We start from the raw sequence: 23,174 nt of genomic DNA on the forward strand, positions 1-23,174 counted from the left end.
TTGTGTTTTTTTTTTTTTTTTTTTTATAGTTTTACGGTGTTAGCAAGCATTCAATATTTTCGTGTCATGAAGTTGTTTTCATAAATGTAACAGTAGTATAACACTGTTCAAAAGTAAACTGTCGATTGCAAAAAAACAAGTCTGTGTGACAACTAAAACCGAGGGAAACACATCAATTATAAGAGGAAAATACGGAACAGAAACACTGAAGTGCAACATAATAAACGCCAATGCAACATATTAGTAACGAGCTATTTTATAACAACTGCCATATTCCTGACTTGTAACTGGAAATTATAAGAAACAATGGTGGGTTTATGGCTAGCTAAACCTCGCACTTAATGGCAAGGTTGAAAATACTGCTAAAATTACATTACATGACAGGAATACATTACAAATAAAAAAAACACTCAGGACAGAGAAATACATAAATAAATAACATAATAGTACATTTCGACATGTTAACCACAAAATATAACGAACAACAACAAATTTTAATTTTCGACAGTACACAAAGACAGCATAATAGAATTATGAACTATGTGTCACAAGAATGTATCAACACCACAAAAAGTGACGTCACAGTTATATTTCCTAAAAATTGAAAATAAATTAAGATCAGTTTGTAGAAGTGTTATTTGATGTATTTTATTACAATTACAAGAATATTAATATAGAAATGTGTTAGTAAATGTTTAATTAATTGTATTATCTAGTTATGTCGGTTTTTCTTCTCAATCAAACTGTGTAAAACCTGTGCATATAGTTGCTTTAATCTAAAATCATTTAAATGAAATAGGTGATTAGGTATCTTCACTTTTACTTAGAATTAAAACTACAAAAAATAAAACATATAACGATATCCAATCAGGATCATAACTGAATTAATGAATGTTTGATTTACACCATTTAACTTTTTAGTTGCGGACATATAGTCACTGGCAATCAAACATTTTATTTATAGAAGTATATTGTGTTCCTCTAAAGAACATATGTCGCTCTTATTGGTATATATGCATATTCATGAAAGGACACTCTCGAACAATGTAGACAATAATAGAATTCATGACTAAAAACTATTTTGTTGATCTTGTATTGCTAATCATTTAGCCTGTTTAGTTTCTCTCATTTTAAAGTGTTTGCTTCAAACTCAAAAGAGGATAAAAATGGGACAAAAGATACCAAAGGGACAGTCAAACTCATAAATCTAAAACAAACTGACAACGCCATGGCTAAAAATGAAAAAGACAAACAGAAAAACAATAGTAAACATGACACAACATAGAAAACTAAAGAATAAACAACACGAACCCCACCAAAAACTAGGGGTGATCTCAGGTGCTCCGGAAGGGTAAGCAGATCCTGCTCCACATGTGGCACCCGTCGTGTTGCTTATGTGATTACAAAATTTTAATCCGGTAAATAGTCTAATTCGGTAGGTCACATTCATGAAAGGAAAGGGAATTGTAGTTACGACGTAAGGAACATATCCGATATCATTTGTGAAACGGTTATTACATAACGGTCAACCAACTCGTGATGGCGTCCGTAAAATTTACGAAGGGATGATTTCAACTTCACCATTTGGAACTCTTGGTTTAATAGCTTCCTTGTGAGCAGCAACCCTCTATCAAGAAAATCATGATAGGAAATGCAAGCACGGGAATATCGTATCAATTGGGAGATATATACCCCGTATGCAGGTGCTGCTGGAATGTCGCTTCTTAGAAATGGAAAGTTCACAATTGGAAAGCTGAAATCATCTCTTTTGTCGTAAAGTTTTGTTTTCAACCGACCCTCATTGTCAATTTCTAGATGTAATTCAAGATATGAAGCCGACTTAACTGTATCTGTAGTATCCTTTATCTCTAGTTCGATGGGATAGATGCGTTCCACATAGTCACCAAATTTTGAATTGTTTAGTGAAAGACCATCATCTACATAGCGGAAAGTAGAGTTAAAGGATATTGCTAACTTCTTATCTTTCTTCCTAAGAAGTTCCTGCATGAAGTCAGATTCATAATAATAAAGAAACAAGTCGGCTAGTAGAGGGGCACAGTTTGTTCCCATTGGAATGCCGACAGTCTGTTGAAAAACACGTCCTCCGAACGTAACAAATATGTTGTCAATCAAGAAATCAAGCATCTTGATAATATCAGTTTCAGAGAATTTTTTGTTTGAATCAGAGTGATTCTTTACAAAGTAGCTATAGGATTTATCCCTCCCTAAGACAAGATACTTGTTTCTACGTTGGCCATTCTTTTTTATAAAGCAAAGTAATACCAACTCTTTCAATTTGTCAGTTAGTTTGGAATGTGGAATACTTGTGTAAAGAGTAGAAAAGTCAAATGTTTTAATACTGTTACAAGATGAAAGAGAGTTAGATATTATGTACTCAAAAGATCTTTGGAATTTTTAAGTATCCGCATCTGATTCACACAACCTCTAGACTAGGCAGTTTCACAATAACTTTGAATCCCGTCCTTGATTGCTGATAAAATAGATGTTAATAATTTAGAAAGAGGTTTCGTGGAGCACTTGGAAGACCCAGCAATATACCGTTGTTTGTAAGGACACTTATGTAGTTAAGGTATCCAATACAGTGATGGAATATCCAGTTCTTCATCTTTGGTTGAAATTCCAAAGGAACATAGAACAGACCTATGATAATCCAGGATTTCTTCTTTGGTAAGTGTCGTGAGGGTATATGTTGAGTTTCCAAGTGAATTGTCAATACCTAATTCGTTTATCAAGCAGTTAATGTAATGACTTTTACACACAAAAACGATGTTATTTGGGGCTTTATCTGCGGGGACAACAACATATTTGTCATGGAGGTCGCATAGGTCTTTTGCAATATTTGGGTCTTTAAAGATTGACGTAGCATGGGCATTGATGGACCCATTCAGTTTCTTAATTTTGATTTGTATCAACGACCTCACTGCCTTAATCCATTCGGAAAGAGTGTCTACGTCCTCCTTCTCGCGCTTAGCCCATTGCCTGGCATAATCCTCGACTGAATCCATCAAAATTTTAAAGTTGTATTTCCAATTGATGGATTTAAGCTCACGATATTTCGGACCTTTTGATAACACATTTCGTAGAGAAGTGTTATTAACAATATTAAGGTCACCGGTAATAACGTGGCCAGCAGGATTATATGTGAATTGGGAACTAGCACAAGTGCAATCAGGAGGTTTAGACTTGAAGTCGTCAATATGGAGATCCTGCAAAACGCGTTTGTAATTGAAAATTTTAGTTGCAAATAAATAATCCTTATTTTAAGGACAATCCCTTCTATAAAGATGCAGTGTACTGTACTATATCGACAGGCGGCTTGGGGACGTCGGACTATTTTTTAAACTAGATACCCAATAATTATAATGAACAATATAAAAAAGGAGATGTGAATTGCCAATGAAACTCTCCACAAGAGACCAAAATGACACAGAAATTAATAACTATATGTCATTGTACGGACTTCAACAATGAGCAAAACCCAAACTGCATTGTCAGCTATAAAAGGCCCCCAAATGACAATGTAAAACAATTCAAACGCGAAAACTAACGGCCTTATTTGTGTACCAGTAGTATACTTAAATTTTGCCTAGTAGTTTCAGAGAAGTAGATTTTTGTATTAGTTAACGGATGCCATCGACGACGGACGCCGAGTGATGAGAAAAGCTCATTTGGCTCTTTGGGCCAGGTGAGCTAAAATAATAAAATTGAGAAAGGAAATGGGGAATGTGTCAAAGCGACAACAACCCGACCATATAGCAGACAACAGCCGAAGGCCACCAATGTGTCTTCAATGTAGCGAGAAACTCCCGAAGAAAGTGTTTTGTGATTCAAGCGAGAAACAAACGGTCAAATGTATGAAAAAAATAATGAACAAAAATAAATGTTTCACAGAAATCAACAACAACAATATATTACAGGCGTCTGACTTGGGTCAGGCACACAAATAGTGTGGCGGGTTTAAACTCGGGTCAGTGGAGCAATATTACAACATAAGAACAATCTATTAAAATCAGTTGAAAAAGTGTGTTATAAATAATGTCAAAGCATCTATTTTTATAAAGTATGAAAGGATAAAGGTATTCTTTATTCAATATATGATGATAACACGTGTTCCAATTTAAAAAAAAAATGAAAAACAATTCAAGGATTTATGTATATTGATATACATTTCTTTCATTTTAACTCGTGTAAAATTATGAAATTGATACTAAGAGAAACAGAATATATTCATTTTTGTTCCAGGTGACAGCTTTGAACCCGAGCTAATTTTTAACATCGACGTATTATATTTTGAAATTTATACTGATAAAAGACTTCTTTAATTTCGCCTTAACTTTAAAGAAAATTACATCAACAAAAACAAACGATACTTGTTATTGTTAGTGTGAACTTACTTTGCCTTTCGCTTAAACAGCATCAGAGTTGTATACTTGTGGTAGAGTACTCGCCTTGACTGAAGGAGATCGTTGGTAAGAATGATAAGTTACTACATTGTAGTATAACAAATACCGTAAAGTTGGTTATTGCCACTCCTTTGCTAAGATAGAACTGAGAGCAAAAAAACTTAGTTGAAAATGTTAACATTAGACTGTTTGGGATGTATAGGTACTTAGCCACTTCGGGGTAGAAGAGCCGTTACACCCGATGTCATATGTCAAGAAACGTCCATGATTTCCCATTTAAACACCGAACAATAACTCTTTAATGTGTGTAGATTACCTAGACTTGTGTTAGGCAACTTTGTTCAACATGCCATCATTTTTTTTGGTTATAGCAGTCGAAATGAACAACCCATTGTCTTGGTCGATCAGTCAATATTATAAAAACTAGTCGAGTATAAATGAGTATACAGACAGAAAGACAAACATGTGACATTGAGAAAAAAAATAGAATGAAGTACAAATGGAGTTATACATGCATGGTTCTTCAATTTATTGATCGAAACGATATATGTAAAGGTATTTCGATAAGTTTAATTGGAGACTAGTGCACACAACTCGGATGTACATACACAACCATATATTAAAATAAAATCATATTAGAATGAGCATTTTAACATGTGTCAAGAAAAACAAACAAACACACTTAAATCAGGTAATTTATGGTTGGTCCTGTTGCCAAAAGTATTAATTACATTAAAATTGTTAATTCAAACAGGCAATATCTCGATCTAAGTTAGGGGAAAGTGTCGTATATTTGAATATTTGCTACTGTTAAAAACAGTCTTTTTTTGTGGATCAATCATATCTAGTTACTTTTGGTGGTTCAATCTTTAGTATAGGGCTAGTTTCAGTTGACAAATGATATGTTTGAGATTGTTGAAATATTGATTTGATGTATTTAAAAGTTTCTAAATAGTTATTTAATTCACTTGATTACGTATTGTTAATTTAGAAATACTAAAAAATACCCGCAAAATATACTTTGCTCGGCTTTGATACCCCCCCCCACCCTTTTTGCATTAAATCCTGGATCCGCACCTGATTTCCGTGCTCAGAACCACCCTTATATATCAATGAACTGAACATTTTATGCATTAATATATGAATGGGGACGAGTCACATTCCAGCCGCACTTCTGTACCAAACCGAAGTAATCCCCCTCCCCCAACCTTAAGTCTATACGTTTTGCTGACCAGACCATAATACTTGCAGACAAAACGTAAATGAAGCAGGCACGTAATATTTTGGTAATTTACCACAAAATATTTTGCAACATCCTGCTTCGCTCCGCAGAACAAAATATTTGCATCCCGGGGGCCCCCTTAAAACTAAATCCTGGATCCGCAACTGATTTTTAGTGTTTCCATGCTCAGAACCACCACCATATACCAGTGGGCTGAAAATGTTATGCATTAATATATGAATGGGGATGGATCACATACCCGCCACATTTCGGTACCGATTTTTAACCGAAAACTGAAGTAATCCCTCCACCTTTTTTTTTATGTTGCATTGAAGTTGTTTCCCGGAAGTAACAGCAGTTGACGTGTAAAAATCTGTTGTTAAATTGCCGAGAGCTTCAAGGGAATATTTACCACAAGGTGTTTCAGTGTAAGGTCAATATTTACCGTATCTGTCACGAAATAAAATTGAATTATATGCCGAGCAGACGTACAATGACAGAAATGATGACGGCATGTAAATTTCAGAGCCGAACGTCGTGCAGGACGGTCGATCCGAACTGGTTTTATTTAGATTGTAATCCCCACCCCCTCCCCATTTCACTCCAAAAAATCTTGAAATGAAGTCATAACTAACTACGCTGGTCTTTATCCCTATTTGGAATAAAACAATATTCGTGGATTTTATGTGAAAGAAGAAGACGCGACACCCAATTTCATTTCGTCATAAAGATGTCATTGATTTTGACCAACATAAATTTGCAAGAGTGTATTAACTACTAGACTGTATACAATAATAATAATAAAAAAAAGAAACATATCTCAATTGAAGATAATTGTGTAATTACTCGAACAAATATCTTTTTTTACCATTCAGAATTCTATTATCAACTGACTTTAAATCAAATGTATGACCTGAACATGCATTGTTAACCAAATACCACCAGTAGCCAGTTTCTTTAGAATCAATCATTAAAATGGCATCGAGTAAACACGATTATATCAAAATAGATTAAATTCCATTCTTGCAATATAAAACTTTTATAAATATAACTTTCTCTACAACAATTGAAGTTATCTGAATGGATGCAAGCATGTGTACCGGTATGGTAAATTATGGCTATTGATTTAAACTTCAAGCTTTTCAATACACGATAAGTTTGTTAGTATATAGATCAAACGACCTTATTGACGAACTAAAAACGCATATCGTAAAAGTTAAAATCTCAATAGTTCTTCCCTTTAAAACCAATATTTAGCTCCTGTTCATTTTCAAAATTGGATATAATCTCCACTAATAAACCCTGACTTCAACATGTAGATAAACACAACTATATTCTTTCTAGTGATACTTTACAAATATTTAAAAGTTTTAATTTAAAGTAGTGAAAGTCAATTGATAAAAAGTTAAATAGCTATGTTTCTATTAGGAATGCGATAGCGTTGTTTATGGTTATTTATGCGTAGACACGTTGTGTATACAGATAATATGTAATATTTTAAGAGTATATTTGTTTTGATCGCACGGATATTTTGATATATTAAAAAAATGACATCTACAGCACATTTAAGTAAGTTACTTTATAAATTTATATTTTATATCTGTCATTTACCTATATTTTAATCTAACGAACTGAAAAAAAGTCAAGATAAAAATCGAATGAATATCAATTGAAGTTGATTCATATTTATTCTAGATAGTATATAGGGATAAAATGCATGCATATAGTAAAATTTTGATGTTCGTTTTTCTTTAAACTATACTATCTATTCAGCTAAAAGATGAATCTGAAACATAAACTGTTGTATTATTAAACACGTTATTCCAATAGCATATTTGGTTTGTTCAGAGGAGTAGTTTTAATTGACATATACAGCACATAGAAAAACAGCAAACAGAAAAAATGTACAGATATGCCAAGCGAACAGTTCCAACATAATTTGCAATAATATGTCAAAGTTTATTTGAAAAACTTATGTCATTTATTGAAGAGTCTTAAAAAAGAAAATCGGGTCAATGGTAAAATGGAGTTGTTGGTGTAATTTACGACAGACAAAAAATACTAAAATTGTTACAAATGACTAAAACTTTGCACTTTAAATAAAAACAATGAGTTTACGAGTAATCTATAAACTTTATAATTTACAGATAATCAGCAGCTTAAAAAGCGGAATAAATGGATGTTTAAACTGCATGTTTTGACGAATGAACTTTTAGATTGGGCAAGTCGTGTTTATTCCATGTACAGTAAAGGACAGGCTCACAAGCCCGAATACCTAGAACAGATCTTTATACAGTTAAATGCTGATATGATTGGCCATTTACGGAAGAAGTTGGTATGCCTTTTTAAAAGCTGATAGATTCCCTATCGCACTAAATATGAGTCTGGAAAAAATTTCATTTGGTTGGCTCGAAACAAATAGCATTTAGCATAACTGTATTTATTGATGTTTGGTGTTCATTTTTGAAAAAAAGAAAATAGTAAAGTGTTCCAGTATTGTTCAATATACATTTTTCGTTCCGTTTTGCTACGTTCGTTCTATGCCTTTGATTTTGTTTCTCATTTAAGAACAACCCCAGATATTTTTATAAAATTTAACATGGATTAAAAGTGGTCAAAATTGTATACACGCGTTAATACATGTTATTTACATGTTAACAAGTGCACAATTGAATACGGTTATCTTATATCAGATGTCTATAAAGAGAGAAAAGCTTCAAGCTCAAAAAAATACTATTCGATGATGATTATTTATTTATTTAAGACAAGTATAGTATTACCTTTAGGTCGTCTCATTAAGCGACTGTAGAAAAGATGTTACCCTTAGCAATTAATTTCTTTAGATATGTAAAAATTAAAATGAAAAAAGATTATTGAAGTACATTTATATTAGAAAAGTACATTGAATAAGAAAGAGATGAGTATAGACTGTCAGAGACAGGAAACACCAGAAGAAAACAAAACAAAAAGGGAAAATCATGCATTGATGCAGAAATTCTCATAGAATTGTATCTTTTAATTCAAGGAAGCGGAGGGTTATTCTGTCTGGAATGCAATTACATATCGCCATCACCAACAGTTTGTAGATGATCTTGCCTTTAACAACAGAAAGATGAAAGAAGATATAGCATTCAGAGAACAGGAAAGTGATGCCAAACAAGTAAAGTTATAGTTTCTATCATAACATTACATCTGAACACATAACTTTAAAGTTCTAGCGTTCTATTTTTTATTTAACTAAAGAGATGCATGTAAAGTTCTAGCGAGGTACTACATGTATTACAGTGAACATTAACAGGTACGTGTAAGTTCAAGCGTTTTATCAACACATTACATTAAAAAAAATGATGATTGAAGGTTTGTTCGAAATATTTATACATTTTGGTTAAAATATTGGTATTAGTAAATGTTCTATGCCGATATATATGTTAGACTCAGATCGACGTCCGTCCTCTAATCGACGTCCGTTCCTCAAAATGACGGCCGTTTCTTAAATAGACGTCCAAATCTGACGTCACATTCTCAAATCGACGTCCAATATTTTGATACTCTGATCGACGTCCAATGATGGCATGTATTGACAAAACTATGCCCGATAGATAGTAGTCGTCTTTTATAATCGATATCCAATATCAATAAATGATAAATTACTGGACTTACTTGTTTACACTTATACATGTACATGTTTTGTAGGGTTCAAATTTCAAATATTTATAAAATTGAGAAAGGAAATGGTGAATATGTCAAAGCGACAACCACCCGACCATAGAGCAAACAACAGCCGAAGGCAACCAATGGGTCTTCAATGTAGCGAGAATTCCCGCACCCGTAGGTGTCCTTCAGCTGGCCCCTAAAATATGCATAATAGTACAGTGAAAATGGACGTCATACTAAACTCCGAATTATACACAAGAAACTGAAATTTAAAATCATACAAGACTAACAAAGGCCAGAGGCTCCTGACTTGGGACAGGCGCAAAATTGCGGCGGGGTTAAACATGTTTATGAGATCTCAACCCTCCCCCTATACCTCTAGCCAATGTAGAAAAGTAATAACAATAACAATACGCACATTAAAATTCAAATATACATACTTTCCATATAGATTTTTTTTCCAACCAGAAATAGGTATCATGCATATTAAAGTTTATCTTGATAAAACGTTAATCGAATCGCATTCCTATTCATGTTGATAAATGTCATGCAACCTAACGACAATGAAAACCAAACAACATATAGAGGACATTATTCAATCTTCAACAATAGACAAAATGAAGAAGTACAGCAAATTGTTTTTTTTAGTATCATAATTCGGACTCTGTAAGATATTTTTGAACAAATTTCGAAGTTTTACACTTGGAATGAAACATATACGGAAGAAATTGGCATTATGTTTTATGTTGTGCTGTTACACAGCTATTCTAGGTTGAGTGCTCACACACATGTTTAAAAGAGGGACGAAAGATACCAGAGGAACAGTCAAACTCATAAATCGAAAAATAAACTGTCAACGCCATGGCTAAAAATGAAAAAGACAGACAAACAATAGTACACATAACACAACATAGAAAACTAAAGGATAAACAACAAGAACCCCACCAAAAGCTAAGGGTGATCTCAGGTGCTCCGGAAGGGTAAGCAGATTCTGCTCCACATGTGGCACCCGTCGTGTGGCTTATGTGATAACCCGGTCATATTCTTTATGCCAGACCTGTAGTGCAGTGGGTTTCGATTGTTTATTTCTGTCATATTTGGTTTTCGGATTTTTTTTTATAAATAAGACCGTTAATTTTCCAATTTGAATTGTTTACATTATTTTTATACGCCCGTCGTCTTTTAGACGGGACGTATTATGGTATACCGTTGTCCGTCCGTCCGTCTGTCCGTCCGTCCGTCGTCCACACTTCGGACAATAACTCAAAAACACTTTCACCAATTTCCATGAAACTTAAGTGAATTGTTTATATCTATTGACGTAAGCTCCCTTTCGTTTTTTTTTAATTTCAGATTTTAAGTTTTGAATTTATGGGGCTTTATTCATAAAAAAGGGGGGATTTTCAACACTTCGGACAATAACTCAAAAAGGCTTTCAACAATGTCCATGAAACTTTGGTGAATTGTTTATATCTATTGATGTAAGCTCCCTTTCAATTTTTATAAATTTCAGATTTTACATTTCCGTGTTATGAATTTTTATGCTTAAAAAAGGGGGGATTTTCCAATTTTGGGACAATAACTAACACTTTCACAAAATTTTATGCAACTTTGATGAATATATTAATGTAACATCCTTTTTGATTTGTATATATATTTCTAGTTGATCATATAAATTCATTTAAAGCATAAAAGACAAGTTAAAAGAGCAACGGGCGTATCATGCGCTAAAGCACAGCCCTTTATTGTCATATCACATCTCATTGTTTTTACGTAATCTCTAAAATAAAATAAAAATGATATCACAACCTGTCTACATATTTAGTAGATCGTTTGTATTATGTGTCTAAAACGGACGTTGATTAGAGAAGATAAACATTGGACGTTGATTAGAGAAGCCAAAAGCATAAAATTGGCCGTCGATTTGGAATGATATTTTATTGTGACGTCAGATTTGGACGTCGATTTGAGGAACGGACGTCGATTAGAGACCGGACGTCGATCTGAGTCTTACATATATAACGAGGTCCAATTTGTCAGCCGTCATGGGGTAAAAACGACAAATAAAAGAATTCAACTTGATATATAGCTAATATAGGACAATGGTGTTAATTAAAAATTACACCACTCCAGACCCTTTTGTTTTCCAAATAATTAATTTTGGCAAAAATTAACAAGTTCCGGGTCGAATCCGATACCGATACCAATAGTATATTCACCTGTTATCTATTACCTTATCTGTACGTTCCACATATGACAGGCGCACCACCAAACGGTGTATTAAGGATTTTGCTATTTACACGGGTCATAATCACAGGGTTGATACTACTAAATTCAATCATTGTCACATTGTTCCTTAATGTAGTATTTTAATCAGTATGACTTTCTCAGATGACAATACGAATACTAAAAATCTGGACTTAAAATAAGGCGTATAGGTGCAGTTTTCAATTTGTTAGCCGGCATGACGTAAAACATCGAATCAAAGAATTCAACTTTATTTATAACTAATATGGGACAATGCTGTTGATTAAAAAATACTCCATTCCAGGCCCTTTTGTTTTCCAAATAATTAATATTACCAATAATTGACAAGTTCCAGTTCGACGAGTTCAAACATAAATGTTTTGAAAGCAGAGAAAACTGTGCATCTTATAATCGGCATGACTTTATCAGATGACAATACCAATACTTAAATAAGGCTTACGCATAGTTATATACCTTAATTCAGTCACGGACCCGCGATATCACGGGTGTGTTCTAGACCATTTTAAATTATCTTATCTTAATTACTTATCACAATTGAATGTATGTGTACTAATATATTTACTTTTAGCAAACAAAAAGAACGAAAAACGAACAAGAAAGTATATTAAGCTTTAAAGAGTAGATAATCTTAATTGAATTATAAAAAAGAAAACTTAATTTAAAGTTTAAAATAAAAAAATACATTTTTACCGTGGATGTTTTTTTTTATAATATGTCTTGTTTGCTTTAATGCAAACAGTTCATTTACATTTAATGTTATTATATAATATTTACGTTGGTTAAAGCTGATTGATCGTCTTCCGTTATTGTGTTTTTTGAAGAGCGTCCAGAATTTGTTATTAGTCAACTAAGTTTACTCCGTAGTAACAGTGTTGATATTATCAGAAGTCCATTACAAATGTACCAGACTACTAATGGATTTCTGATATTAGCTATGATTGGTGTGTATATATCATGGACAATAACTGTATTTAAAGTTGATTCCTTATAGACATTGTGCCATGATTAATATTGCTTTATAGTAAATGCTGAAACGTTTTCGTCAGTACACTGTATAGTGAACTGTTGGTTCGTGTTCATTCAATGTTTTAATAGTAGAGCGCTAAATCGCTGTGGTCGTTTCCCTGTTTAGCAAAATGCTGATTCGTGTTGATGATCATTAAGCTGTTTAGTATAGTGTTGATTCGTTTTGGGTTGTTTAGTGAAGTGTTGATCAATACACTGTTTAGTAAAATTGTTGATTCGTGTTGATCATTGCACTGTTTAGTAAATTGTTGATTCGTGTTGATCATTACACTGTTTAGTAAATTGTTGATTCGTGTTGATCATTGCACTGTTTAGTAAATTGTTGATTCGTGTTGATCATTACACTGTTTAGTAAATTGTTGATTCATTTAGATCATTACACTGTTTAGTATAAATTGTTGATTCATTTAGATCATTACAATGTGTGTGGGGATTTCATGGCCTATGGTGTATGATTGCTGTTGCTTTTATAAATATACCGCTCTATGTTTATTAAATAGTATTGGGATATGTTTGATTTGTATACCCCTACCAGAATTTTGTATCATCCATGGTGATAAATTTAAATCAATGTTTCACATATTCCGTTAATGAAGTTACAGTTTCGGCCGCATACATGTACTTCATCTTTTAAGTTTCGTTGTATGAAACATATCCTTGTATTTTGACAGACACAGATTAATAACCTTCTTACTCAGCTGAAAGAAGAACAAAGACTGAGGTAAACCTTAGGGAGATTAATATGATATTGTAAAATATGTGTCATAGCAAAGGAAAGTTACAAATGATTAGGTTATTGTCAGCTGCCGTTTAAACTTCATCTTTCCATATATGAAACTACCAGTGTTATTGTCAAAATGTTATTATATAAAAGAATAAATGCAGCAAGGTACTGATAATATAATTTTCAAATGGGGATAACCATTGCTGCTTGGGCCGTGTTAAACTTTCAGTGATGTGAGAGCTTTTTGTCACTTGTTAAAGGCCTCGTCGTGACTTTTGAGATGTAGAACATAAAACACATGCGTTGTTCCTTTGCTTTTTGAGTTTTTCTTGCTGTACATGTGCCGAATTTATTTCATGGCTGGGTACCCCATATCCTATTTTGTACTATGATAATGAAACAGCAATCATTTGAGAACTAACTGTATAAACATTTAGGAAGCCGCATGCGTACTGAAGATTACTGAAGATGTAACTAAAATATGCTAAAATAAAATATTGTTTTGTTTCAGAGTAAGGGAAGTATCTCAAACTAAAGGTGAACTCGAATCACAGGTAGAAGCTCTAAAGGATGATGTTGCTCGTCTGAAAAAGGAAAAAGATGGTCTCCTTAATAGGTATAACATTACTCGAGAGAATAATTGACAATCATTATTAAATAAATAAAAGTAACGTCGATGAATTACTAAATGTATGTTTGATTAATAAATATTGAAGCGCTAACTGCATACAACATGTTATATTTTTGTCATAATTTTCAATTATTAAGCAGTAACTGTTTAAAGGACTATTAACGGTTATCTTTAAAAATGATTTAGCAACTTATTTCCCTTTATTTAAACAAAAAGAACTTCAAACAGCAAAGATAAGCGAATAGTTACATTGAATTTTGATGATTTCAAATTTTTTAGCTTGTAATTGCATAGCATTGATTTTGTAGATATATAATAGAAACTAACACAACTCAAAGATACAGTAACAAAGTAGAGAAGCTTGAAAATGAAGTAGAGGAATTGGGGTCTAATTTAGAAGTAGTAATGAATAGGTAATATGGTAAATTAAAGAAAGATTTGATATTGAATGAAGAAAAAAAAACTCCCATCAATGTTGTAGGATCTAGTTTGCGTCCTTCATTTCTATCCCCTATCTTTTATCAATATTCTCTATAATTCATACTTTAACAACCCATAATAGTTCTCTATTTGTTTTTTGTTTTTTTACAATCATTCTATTTTTTATTTATTTATTTTTTTAATGCATCTTTTTTCCATTGTTTTTCATTTTATGAACCCCATCCAGACCATCGTGTATCGCTAGACATGTCTTTTAACAGTACTTTTCATTTAGAAATAGGCAATGCCTAACAACTCAATAAAACGCTATCTATATATTGTAAATTAGTTGAAAATAGGACAAGACTTACTTTTGAATAATTATACCTTCGTGTATGTCTATACTTAATATTATGGGAACAGAAGTGGGAGGGGTTCAAATGGAAGTCTTTCTGTACGCAGACTCAATAGAATGAAGGAATGGCCATGGCTTTATAGTGATGGGCGTTGTTTATGATGGTGATACCCGGTAAGTGGTTAAGACGTTATCAGAGGAAAACTAACCTAGGTTTGTAGAACCCGTAGAGTAGGGTTTTTCAGAAGTATGGAATAAGCGACTTACACATTTTGACAATTGGATTGATAATCAAAAGTATATACTAAACACAGTTGGAGCGGAAAATTGGTGGAGGTTTGTATGTGCAATGCCTTTCAGAAAAATATATATAAGACCAAAGGCAATGATTGAAACCAATAGATCAATGAATAATACTTGGATCAAAGGTCCAGCAACCAGTCCCAGGCCAGTTAGTCGAAAGTCGATCAGCACAGGCAGCGTTCTACCAACCATAAAAAATAGTACACTTAAATCTGATCGAGGCACACGCACTATTCAATCTGTATTTAACAGTGATGCGAATGACTCTGACACGACTAGCAAAAGTGAAAGGTATGTTTTATACGACCTTATTGGAACCGTTCACATAATCTCATTGAAAATAAATCTGCATTAATTTTGTTAAATATGGAGATATTAAATATTTTTATGACCACCTGGAAGCCGCTAATCAATGAAATACAGGCAAGCAGTGGCCAAACGAAATGTAAAGTAACAGTAAACTTAAATACCAGTAACGCATATCAAACGCAAGATTAAGTAGCATGGAGTCACACTCTAAGTCTATACAGATGTGTTAGAACGGTAGGTATTTGCTAGTACCCAAAATATCTAGTTTCAAACCCTTCAAAATCGATACCATCTGGTCCGAGACCACAATTAGTCCTCCCTTGATTTTCAAATGTAGTCCCTAGTGTGGACAGTGTGTCACTTGCCAATTTTTTTTATTCCCCTTCCAAATGTATTTCTCCATGTTTTATGTCTCAAATAGTAAGTCAAGGGATGAAATGACACTGTCAAAAAAATTGGATAATGAATTTTAAACTAAAGTGGTGATTCGGTTCAGTTGAAAAAGGTTAAAAATTAGCACTTCTGAAGCTGTCAAAAGATTTCAAGACCCCTTAACATAAAATAGTCCGTATTTTGAGTTAGAACCGATAACGTTTTCTATAATTTTGATAAAATTTGTCCCAAAAGTAGTACAACACACTGTAACATTTTATTGAGAAAGCGCAGGTGGGATTTTTTTAATTTGCATTTTTTGTCTAAAAGAAATGCACTACGAAATAATTGTGGTCTCGGACCATCTTGCATGTTTGAAGTATCACCTCTTATCATATTATTATTATTATTATATGGGTCATTTTCAAAAAATAGTCGAATTTTCAGTACAACCATGCTAAATTTTTTATTTCTAATGGAAATTTCAGTTGTAATGGTTTAAATGAAAGCTTGTCGGATTTGTGATTCAGAACATTAATAATAAACACACCTTACATCTATTTTGATAAGATTAAACTGCATTTAAGTCCGATTTTGGGGGTATTTGTGTGCGTACATTGTCAGCAAAACACATTTCAAATGATTTTTTCCCGATTTTCTGATATCTGATATCTGCAAAAGGGACTTTTTAGGAACGTTAATTATAATTTTAACAAAAAATCGTAGCTTCTTTATCATTGTGTGTAACAGATTATCTACAAACTAAATTCAATCAGCGTACAGGAGGTTCATGTCTATCCTGTTACCGCTACTTAAATCAGTCGTTAAATTATTCTCCCTATGAATATTGAATCGGTCAGTGTTGATTTCAAAAATGTAAAGTAATCTTTACATTTAAAACGCCTCGTTTCTTGAACGACAGTGTAGAGAAAAGAAATTTCAAGACATTTAGTGAAAAAAATAGAGCGTACTTTTTTTCATGTCTATGCTGTTACCAACCATTTTGATTAATTACACTTCATTATGGTTGTAAAAAGTGCAATAACGTGTTGGAAACCAAATTCACAATAGAAAACCATAATCACTTCACCAAAGGGAGTAGTTATTTCACAACAGCAATCAAAAACGAAGAAATTTGTCTATCCTGTAATGTCTATCCTGTTACTATGGTTGCTATGGTTACAGTAACAGTATAGACAATTATAGACAAAAACGTCGTTAAATTTTTTATCTTAACATGTAGGTGGAAAACGAATGAAATATTTCATTGTTTGAACTCATCTTAAGGTTATATATATAACGTCTTAATCTTCCCAATGAAGCATTTGCAGGTGCAATACTGATATCGGTAACAGGATAGACAAAAAGGTAACAGGATAGACTTTTATATAGTGATATATCAGAAACGTACGTTCCTGTTACCAACGAAATAAAGAGAAAAGTAAATTTACTTGATGTTGGGTTTATTTGAAAGGGTGAAAAAAAGGCCAAACAATATAAATTGCTATCTTACACTTGCATTACTGGTGGTAATTTTTACAACCTTTGAAAACCAATTTTTAGAGCCATTTTTCAGTACAACCTAGAAAATTGGCAAATAATCTATTATTTTACAGAATGAATATATATAGAAGTTTATTCTCTTGAAAACCATCTAATTGGTAACGTAAAACAAGCTTAACATTTTATCTAAACCTTTTCTTAATAACCCAAAATTTCTTTTGAAAATGGTAACAGGATAGACAAAATATTGTACCACCGATCAAAAAATGTTTCAAGATATTCTTGTATGACATCATTAAGATTGCATCTTTTAATATGTTGTTCTTAAAGTACTGTTTGTTTTGATTTGCTTATGTAGAGGGTTGTTTGAATAAGTAACTTTTAATAAATTTTTCAATTTCAAAATTCGACATTTTTTGAAATTGACCCATATAGTTTTCCTATCGAAAGTCGGTGGTTTTCTCCGGGCACCAATAAAAACTGGCCGCCACGAAATAGCCTAAATGCGGTGCTTAAAAGTGGCGTTAAAACACTAAAAATCAAAAATCAAAATCTTATCATATTGAAATGATAAGATATTCCATTTGTCCAAGTAACCCGTTATAAATAACCATTACTTGCATGATCATATAGTATAACCAATTATAACATTAAGGTATTACTTTCAACAGATATCCGCCAGTATCAAGTAGAAGTCGAGAAGCTGTTACCAGAGAAATGTTGTTGGAAACTCGGATAGCAAGGCTTCAGAAAGAAAATGATACTTTGCTTAACAGGTATGCCAGAAGAGCTTTGTTTTTGTTTGAATGGTTTAACAAAAATACAAAATTTTAATCCTGGTATCTATGATGAGTTTATTTATAAACACTAGTCATTTATTTTGGCACTTTATAGATTGATGTTCGGAGTTAGCCCGTATTGAAGTCCGTACTTTGACCTATAAGTATTTACTTTTATAAACTGTGACTTGAATGGAGAGTTGTCTCATTGTCATTCATAGGGTGGAATCATACCACATCTTCATATATCTATGTATGTCAGAAGAGCTTACGGTCCTTTGTGTCGTTTAATCGTCTCATACGTTTCTATGAATACCATTGGTAACAGCGACCGCGTGGAGACCGTGCATATTTGATATCATCTATATTAATACAAGATTGGTACATGTAGTGGTGATATTTACCTTTATAAAAGAAAACACGACAATAAGGAAAAATCAGAAGCGTTTCGCCTGCAAGACAAAAAAATGATGATGAACGATTGGGGCATGTGACTTTTAAATATAAAAAAAACGCATTGAAAGTTAACAAATTGTTAAAACTCGTATTTGATGCATTAAATAAGCTGTTTGTAACGTACTTTTGTAATATACCAATAAGAACTGTGACAAAGCATCGAAACATATTTCTACTTAAAAAGGAAAGAAACATGATTAAAATTGTATTGTTATACACCGATGACTTGCTCAACTTGATATACATTATAAAATATTTGTAAACATGCATACACAATACATTTATTTCATTTGATACATTTAACAAGATTAACCGAGGCGGAGACGAAGAATATTCGACAAGGTTTCCCAGAACTTGAACCCTATGTCGACATGAAGGAAGATCAGGGTCCATTGTTCCCTCAACGATTGAATTCCTTGTATGTTGATGATTGGACTAACGCATATGAAGTTGTGAAAAATGTTTATGGTGAACGAAAAAGTATTGTTGTTTTGTTGGAATGGTTAGAGGTAATATCCGAACACAGATTGAATAAAAAATTTCTAAGCATTATATTCATGATCAGTTGAGAAAATTTTCAATCCACTTAAAAAAGCGGTTTTTTTTTCGACATATAGATAGACAAATAGGAAGGTGTACGTGGAAGTAAAATATATTTTGTGTTCGACTATCTGAGACTTATACGTGTTGTTTGCTATTAGTTGTCTTTGTTTTGACCACTCTTTTTCAGGAGGCATCTGGTATAGGCGATTGGCTTTGCGTACGGTGGCCTATAGTTGTTAATGTATGTGTCAATTTGGTCTTTTGTGGATAGTTGTCTCATTGGCAATCATACCACATCTTCTTTTTTATATTGGCATTGTATACTGAAGATATCACCGCTAACAACGACTGTAACAACACATTTTTGATTGATTTTGAATAACATATTGGAACAAACACAAATTTGTTGTTTTTCATATACACGACAAATTAATGAAAGTTTAAAAATTGCTACTAAAGTAATATTTAAAACAAAAAACACACCAACTCTTCTTTATATGTTCTGCTACCAATTTTTAATATTCATACAAATTATAATGTTACTGTCATTGGAATTTATTTGTAGACTTGCCAGAAAATGGGCCGTGATCTCTTTGATGAACAGAAAGAAATGCTTAAATGTGAAACTGTAGGTTTCCTGAGAAAATACCAAAAAGTATGTATATTATATTGGTTTTTTTTAAAAGATAAGGTACAAGTTCTAGATAGATACATAATATGAAACTCGTACACCGGATACATATCATATAGTCTATAATGTGTCTAAATGATGATAAATCTCAAAATTTATGAACTTCACAGCGAATTCATGTTTTGATTTCTCGATCAAAATACCAATAATCAAAAATTGATTTTAAGTTTCAATAATTGAAAATAATGATCATGCCATTTAATAACCCCCCATGTAAAGATAAGCTGAATACATTTCGTTTGGTAGGGCTTTCGAAAACAAAAAATATTTAATATCATGAATCTTTTATTAATACTAGGTGTCGTACATGTATGTCATATCTTGCAGTTTGTTTTATTATATTTTGGAAAATTATGAATTTATGACAAATGGTTAATTGTTTCTGTTAAATTTATTTGATACTTTTATAGACTTGGGACGATTTGGTGTTTTATTTGTTAAATTGTCCTGACGGAACTCTAGAAATAGTTGCCACTGGACTTTAAGCAAACTTCACTAAATCATTAACGTATATACAACATCTCCATTTATTCATACCTATTTACACAAAATCTGTGTTAGTATGAAGAGAATCATGTATTTTTTATATAGTTTTTTTCTAAGTCTTCCAGCACTCTCCAAATATAGTACCATGTACCCCTCAAAACCCCGTTGCGTCTGTAAGCCCGTCCATAATTCTCTTACATATTTCACAGCATCTATACTAATGATTTAAATCAGATGTGTACGGTACAATGTATAGTGTCTTCAACAAAAATGTATAACTAGTAATTATTATAACCTATAAGACAATACTTTAGCGTGACAATCTTAGTTTCAGTGTTTGAAATATTCTTCAAATAATGTATATGGATACAATATAGAAAAGTTTTGTTTCTTTTTATTGTATTTAGAATGAGAGAAAAGATCTTGCATTACCTGTATCTAAAAACGGTGTTGTCCACATTAAAGATTTCCAAAGAAAGATGGCAGCTGATACTATTCCCGCTTTTAAAGAGGTGTTATTGAAATATGTTTTATTATATATAGAAATACGTCAAACATTTTGTCTATTTTTGCAATCGCACTTTACACTTACAATGTACTTGTAAAAGAAATTGTCGTCGTCTTTGTTTTGGTATGGTGATGAAACTCTGTATCACAAATGAGCGCGTTTGTTATACGATATGATCTTTAAAAGCTTGTATTGTATCTGCTAACAGGATTCTTTTATGCCCCACCTACGACAGTAGAAGGGCATTATGTTTTCTGGTCTGTGGGTCCGTCCGTCTGTTCGTCCTTTCTTTCGTTAGTCCCGCTTCAGGTTAAAGTTTTTGGTCAAAGTAGCTTTTGATGAAGCTGAAGTCCAATCAACTTAAAACTTAGTACACATGTTCCTTATGATATGATCTTTCTAATTTTACAGCCATATTAGACTTTTGATCCCAATTTTACAGTCAACTGATATTGCGAGTTTCAGGTTAAAGTTTTTGGTCAAGGTAGTTTTTTGATGAAGTTGAAGTCCGATCAACTTGAAACTTTGTACACATGTTCCCTATGGTCAAATGATGGTATGATCTGTCTAATTTCAATGCCAAATGATATTTTTTACCCAAGTTTACGGTCCATTGAACATGGAAAATGATAGTGCGAGTGGGGCATCCGTGTACTTTGGACACATTCTTGTTTAAACTAGTGTAATCCACTGGTGAGTTTTTGAAGAAACTCTTCGAACACTGTTGATTGTTAAATCAAAAGAGGAGATAATATTAGAGCAATAATAACAGCCTTCTGTTTTGACCCTAAAATGTTATATACTCTCAGAAGTATGCGGCTATTTGCCCCTACCCTCCCTTTCAATAAACACGATGTTAATATTTAATATTGTGTATTGGCCTTTGGCCTTTGAAAATTATAAAATATACTTTTTTCGTATTGTGTAACATTTGCATTAGCAAAATATATTACTTATATATAAGATACAAAATCGGTCTGATTCCGGCGACTGTGAAAAAAGGTAAATATTTAAGTTATACTGACTGTCAACTGTTCCTTGGTACTACTACATGTACAATGTAATAGTACGCGCTACTTTACCATTATTTTATTGTTTATATGATATTTGATAAATGCATTTAATTTTAATATTATTTTAATTTAGGTCTGTAGACTGAACACTATTAAAAGTATAAGATTCAAAGGTAGAAACGCTGCCCTGGATTACATCAACAAGTGTGCTGAACTGTGCTGGATGATGAACTTTGAAGACCCTCCAGTTGGCATGGATTTTGAATTCAAAGAAGGCGGGAAAATTAACCCAAACCGATTTACCACCTATTTTAAGAAAGGAAAATTGATTGACTATTTGGTGTGGCCTGTGCTGATGTCATTGTCAGACAATACACTTTTAACGAAAGGCATCGTTCAAAGTAAATAGACAACGGCAGTGTGTAAGAGTTCGGAATATACTTGTAAACATGCATCTTTTCACAAGGTGATGACAACATATAAAGTTAATGAATTATATCTGAAATTTTCCTCATGTCTGTTAAGATTTTCATATGTGTAAGAAATAAAAAAAAGCCTGTCATTTATAATGTATATTCTTCTTACCTAGAAAAGGGTAGACATTTTGAATTTAAAACAAAAGATACATAGAAACGTTTTTATGCTTTATTTTAATTTTATTATTTAAATTATTCTGAATGCTTACCTAGCTTTGAAATACACACACTAACTAAAGAGGCAATATCTACGGTTTACAACAAAACCTTTTTTTTTTTTTTATCTCTGTCAAGATTTTGTATATATAAAAAAGACGATGTGGTATGATTACCAATGAGACAACTGTCCACAAGAGACCAAAATGACACAGACATTAACAACTATAGGTCACTGTACGGCCTTCAACAATGAACAAAGCCCATACCGCATAGTCAGCTATAAAAGGCCCCGATATGACAATATGAAACAATTCAAGCGAGAAAACTAACGGCCTTATTTATATAAAAAATGAACGAAAAACAAATTTGTAACACACAAACAAACGACAACCACTGAATTACAGGCTCCTGACTTGGGACAGACACCTACATAAATAATGTGGCGGGTTAAACATGTTAGCGGGATCCCCCTAACCTGGGACAGTAGTATACCAGTACAACATAAGAACGAACTATAAAAAATCAGTTGAAAAAGGCTTAATTCATCAGATGAACAAAAATACAAATGGACGTGGCCGGGTTCTTGTACATCCCGACAACAAAGAGACACTAGGAACATATCTGAGAGTACTCGCAGTTATCTGACAGCTAGTTCAAAGCCACTAACAACTAATAAAAAAATCATGCATCTAAGACTAAACTATCAATCCGTACACATCCAATATCCAAGTGATTTAGTATAAAGACGTCATAAACAGTCAGAGAAAAACATGACCTTGTGCAATGCCAAGCTACAGGTATCGACAGATTGTAGATCCATGAATATATATATGTATATAAAATACTAGTAAT

The 23,174-nt window shown here is 32.7% G+C and overlaps 1 protein-coding gene across 1 annotated transcript; it reads left to right on the plus strand.

Annotated features, from left to right (window-relative positions):
* The first annotated feature begins 6,927 nt into the window (after positions 1–6,927).
* On the plus strand, positions 6,928–22,324 carry LOC143042054 (uncharacterized). Its single transcript, XM_076214294.1, has 11 exons — positions 6,928–7,215; positions 7,794–7,981; positions 8,672–8,806; positions 13,266–13,315; positions 13,830–13,934; positions 14,258–14,362; positions 17,883–17,987; positions 18,754–18,955; positions 19,555–19,644; positions 20,574–20,678; positions 21,821–22,324. The coding sequence occupies exons 1-11, from the start codon at positions 7,194–7,196 to the stop codon at positions 22,094–22,096; spliced, it is 1,383 nt and encodes a 460-aa protein (XP_076070409.1). The 5' UTR covers positions 6,928–7,193; the 3' UTR covers positions 22,097–22,324.
* Positions 22,325–23,174: the final 850 nt, after the last annotated feature.

Source organism: Mytilus galloprovincialis, chromosome 8 (assembly GCF_965363235.1).
Source record: "Mytilus galloprovincialis chromosome 8, xbMytGall1.hap1.1, whole genome shotgun sequence".
Taxonomy (NCBI): Eukaryota; Metazoa; Mollusca; class Bivalvia; order Mytilida; family Mytilidae; genus Mytilus; species Mytilus galloprovincialis.

What these genes read in the sequence shown, in the direction of transcription:
- LOC143042054 (XM_076214294.1), top strand. Translation starts at nt 7,194, where the DNA reads ATGACATCTACAGCACATTTAA. An exon ending in GCCATTTACGGAAGAAGTTG is followed by an intron (nt 7,982 to 8,671) that starts GTATGCCTTTTT and finishes TTTTAATTCAAG; the next exon opens with GAAGCGGAGGGTTATTCTGT. An exon ending in TTTTGTTGGAATGGTTAGAG is followed by an intron (nt 18,956 to 19,554) that starts GTAATATCCGAA and finishes ATTTATTTGTAG; the next exon opens with ACTTGCCAGAAAATGGGCCG.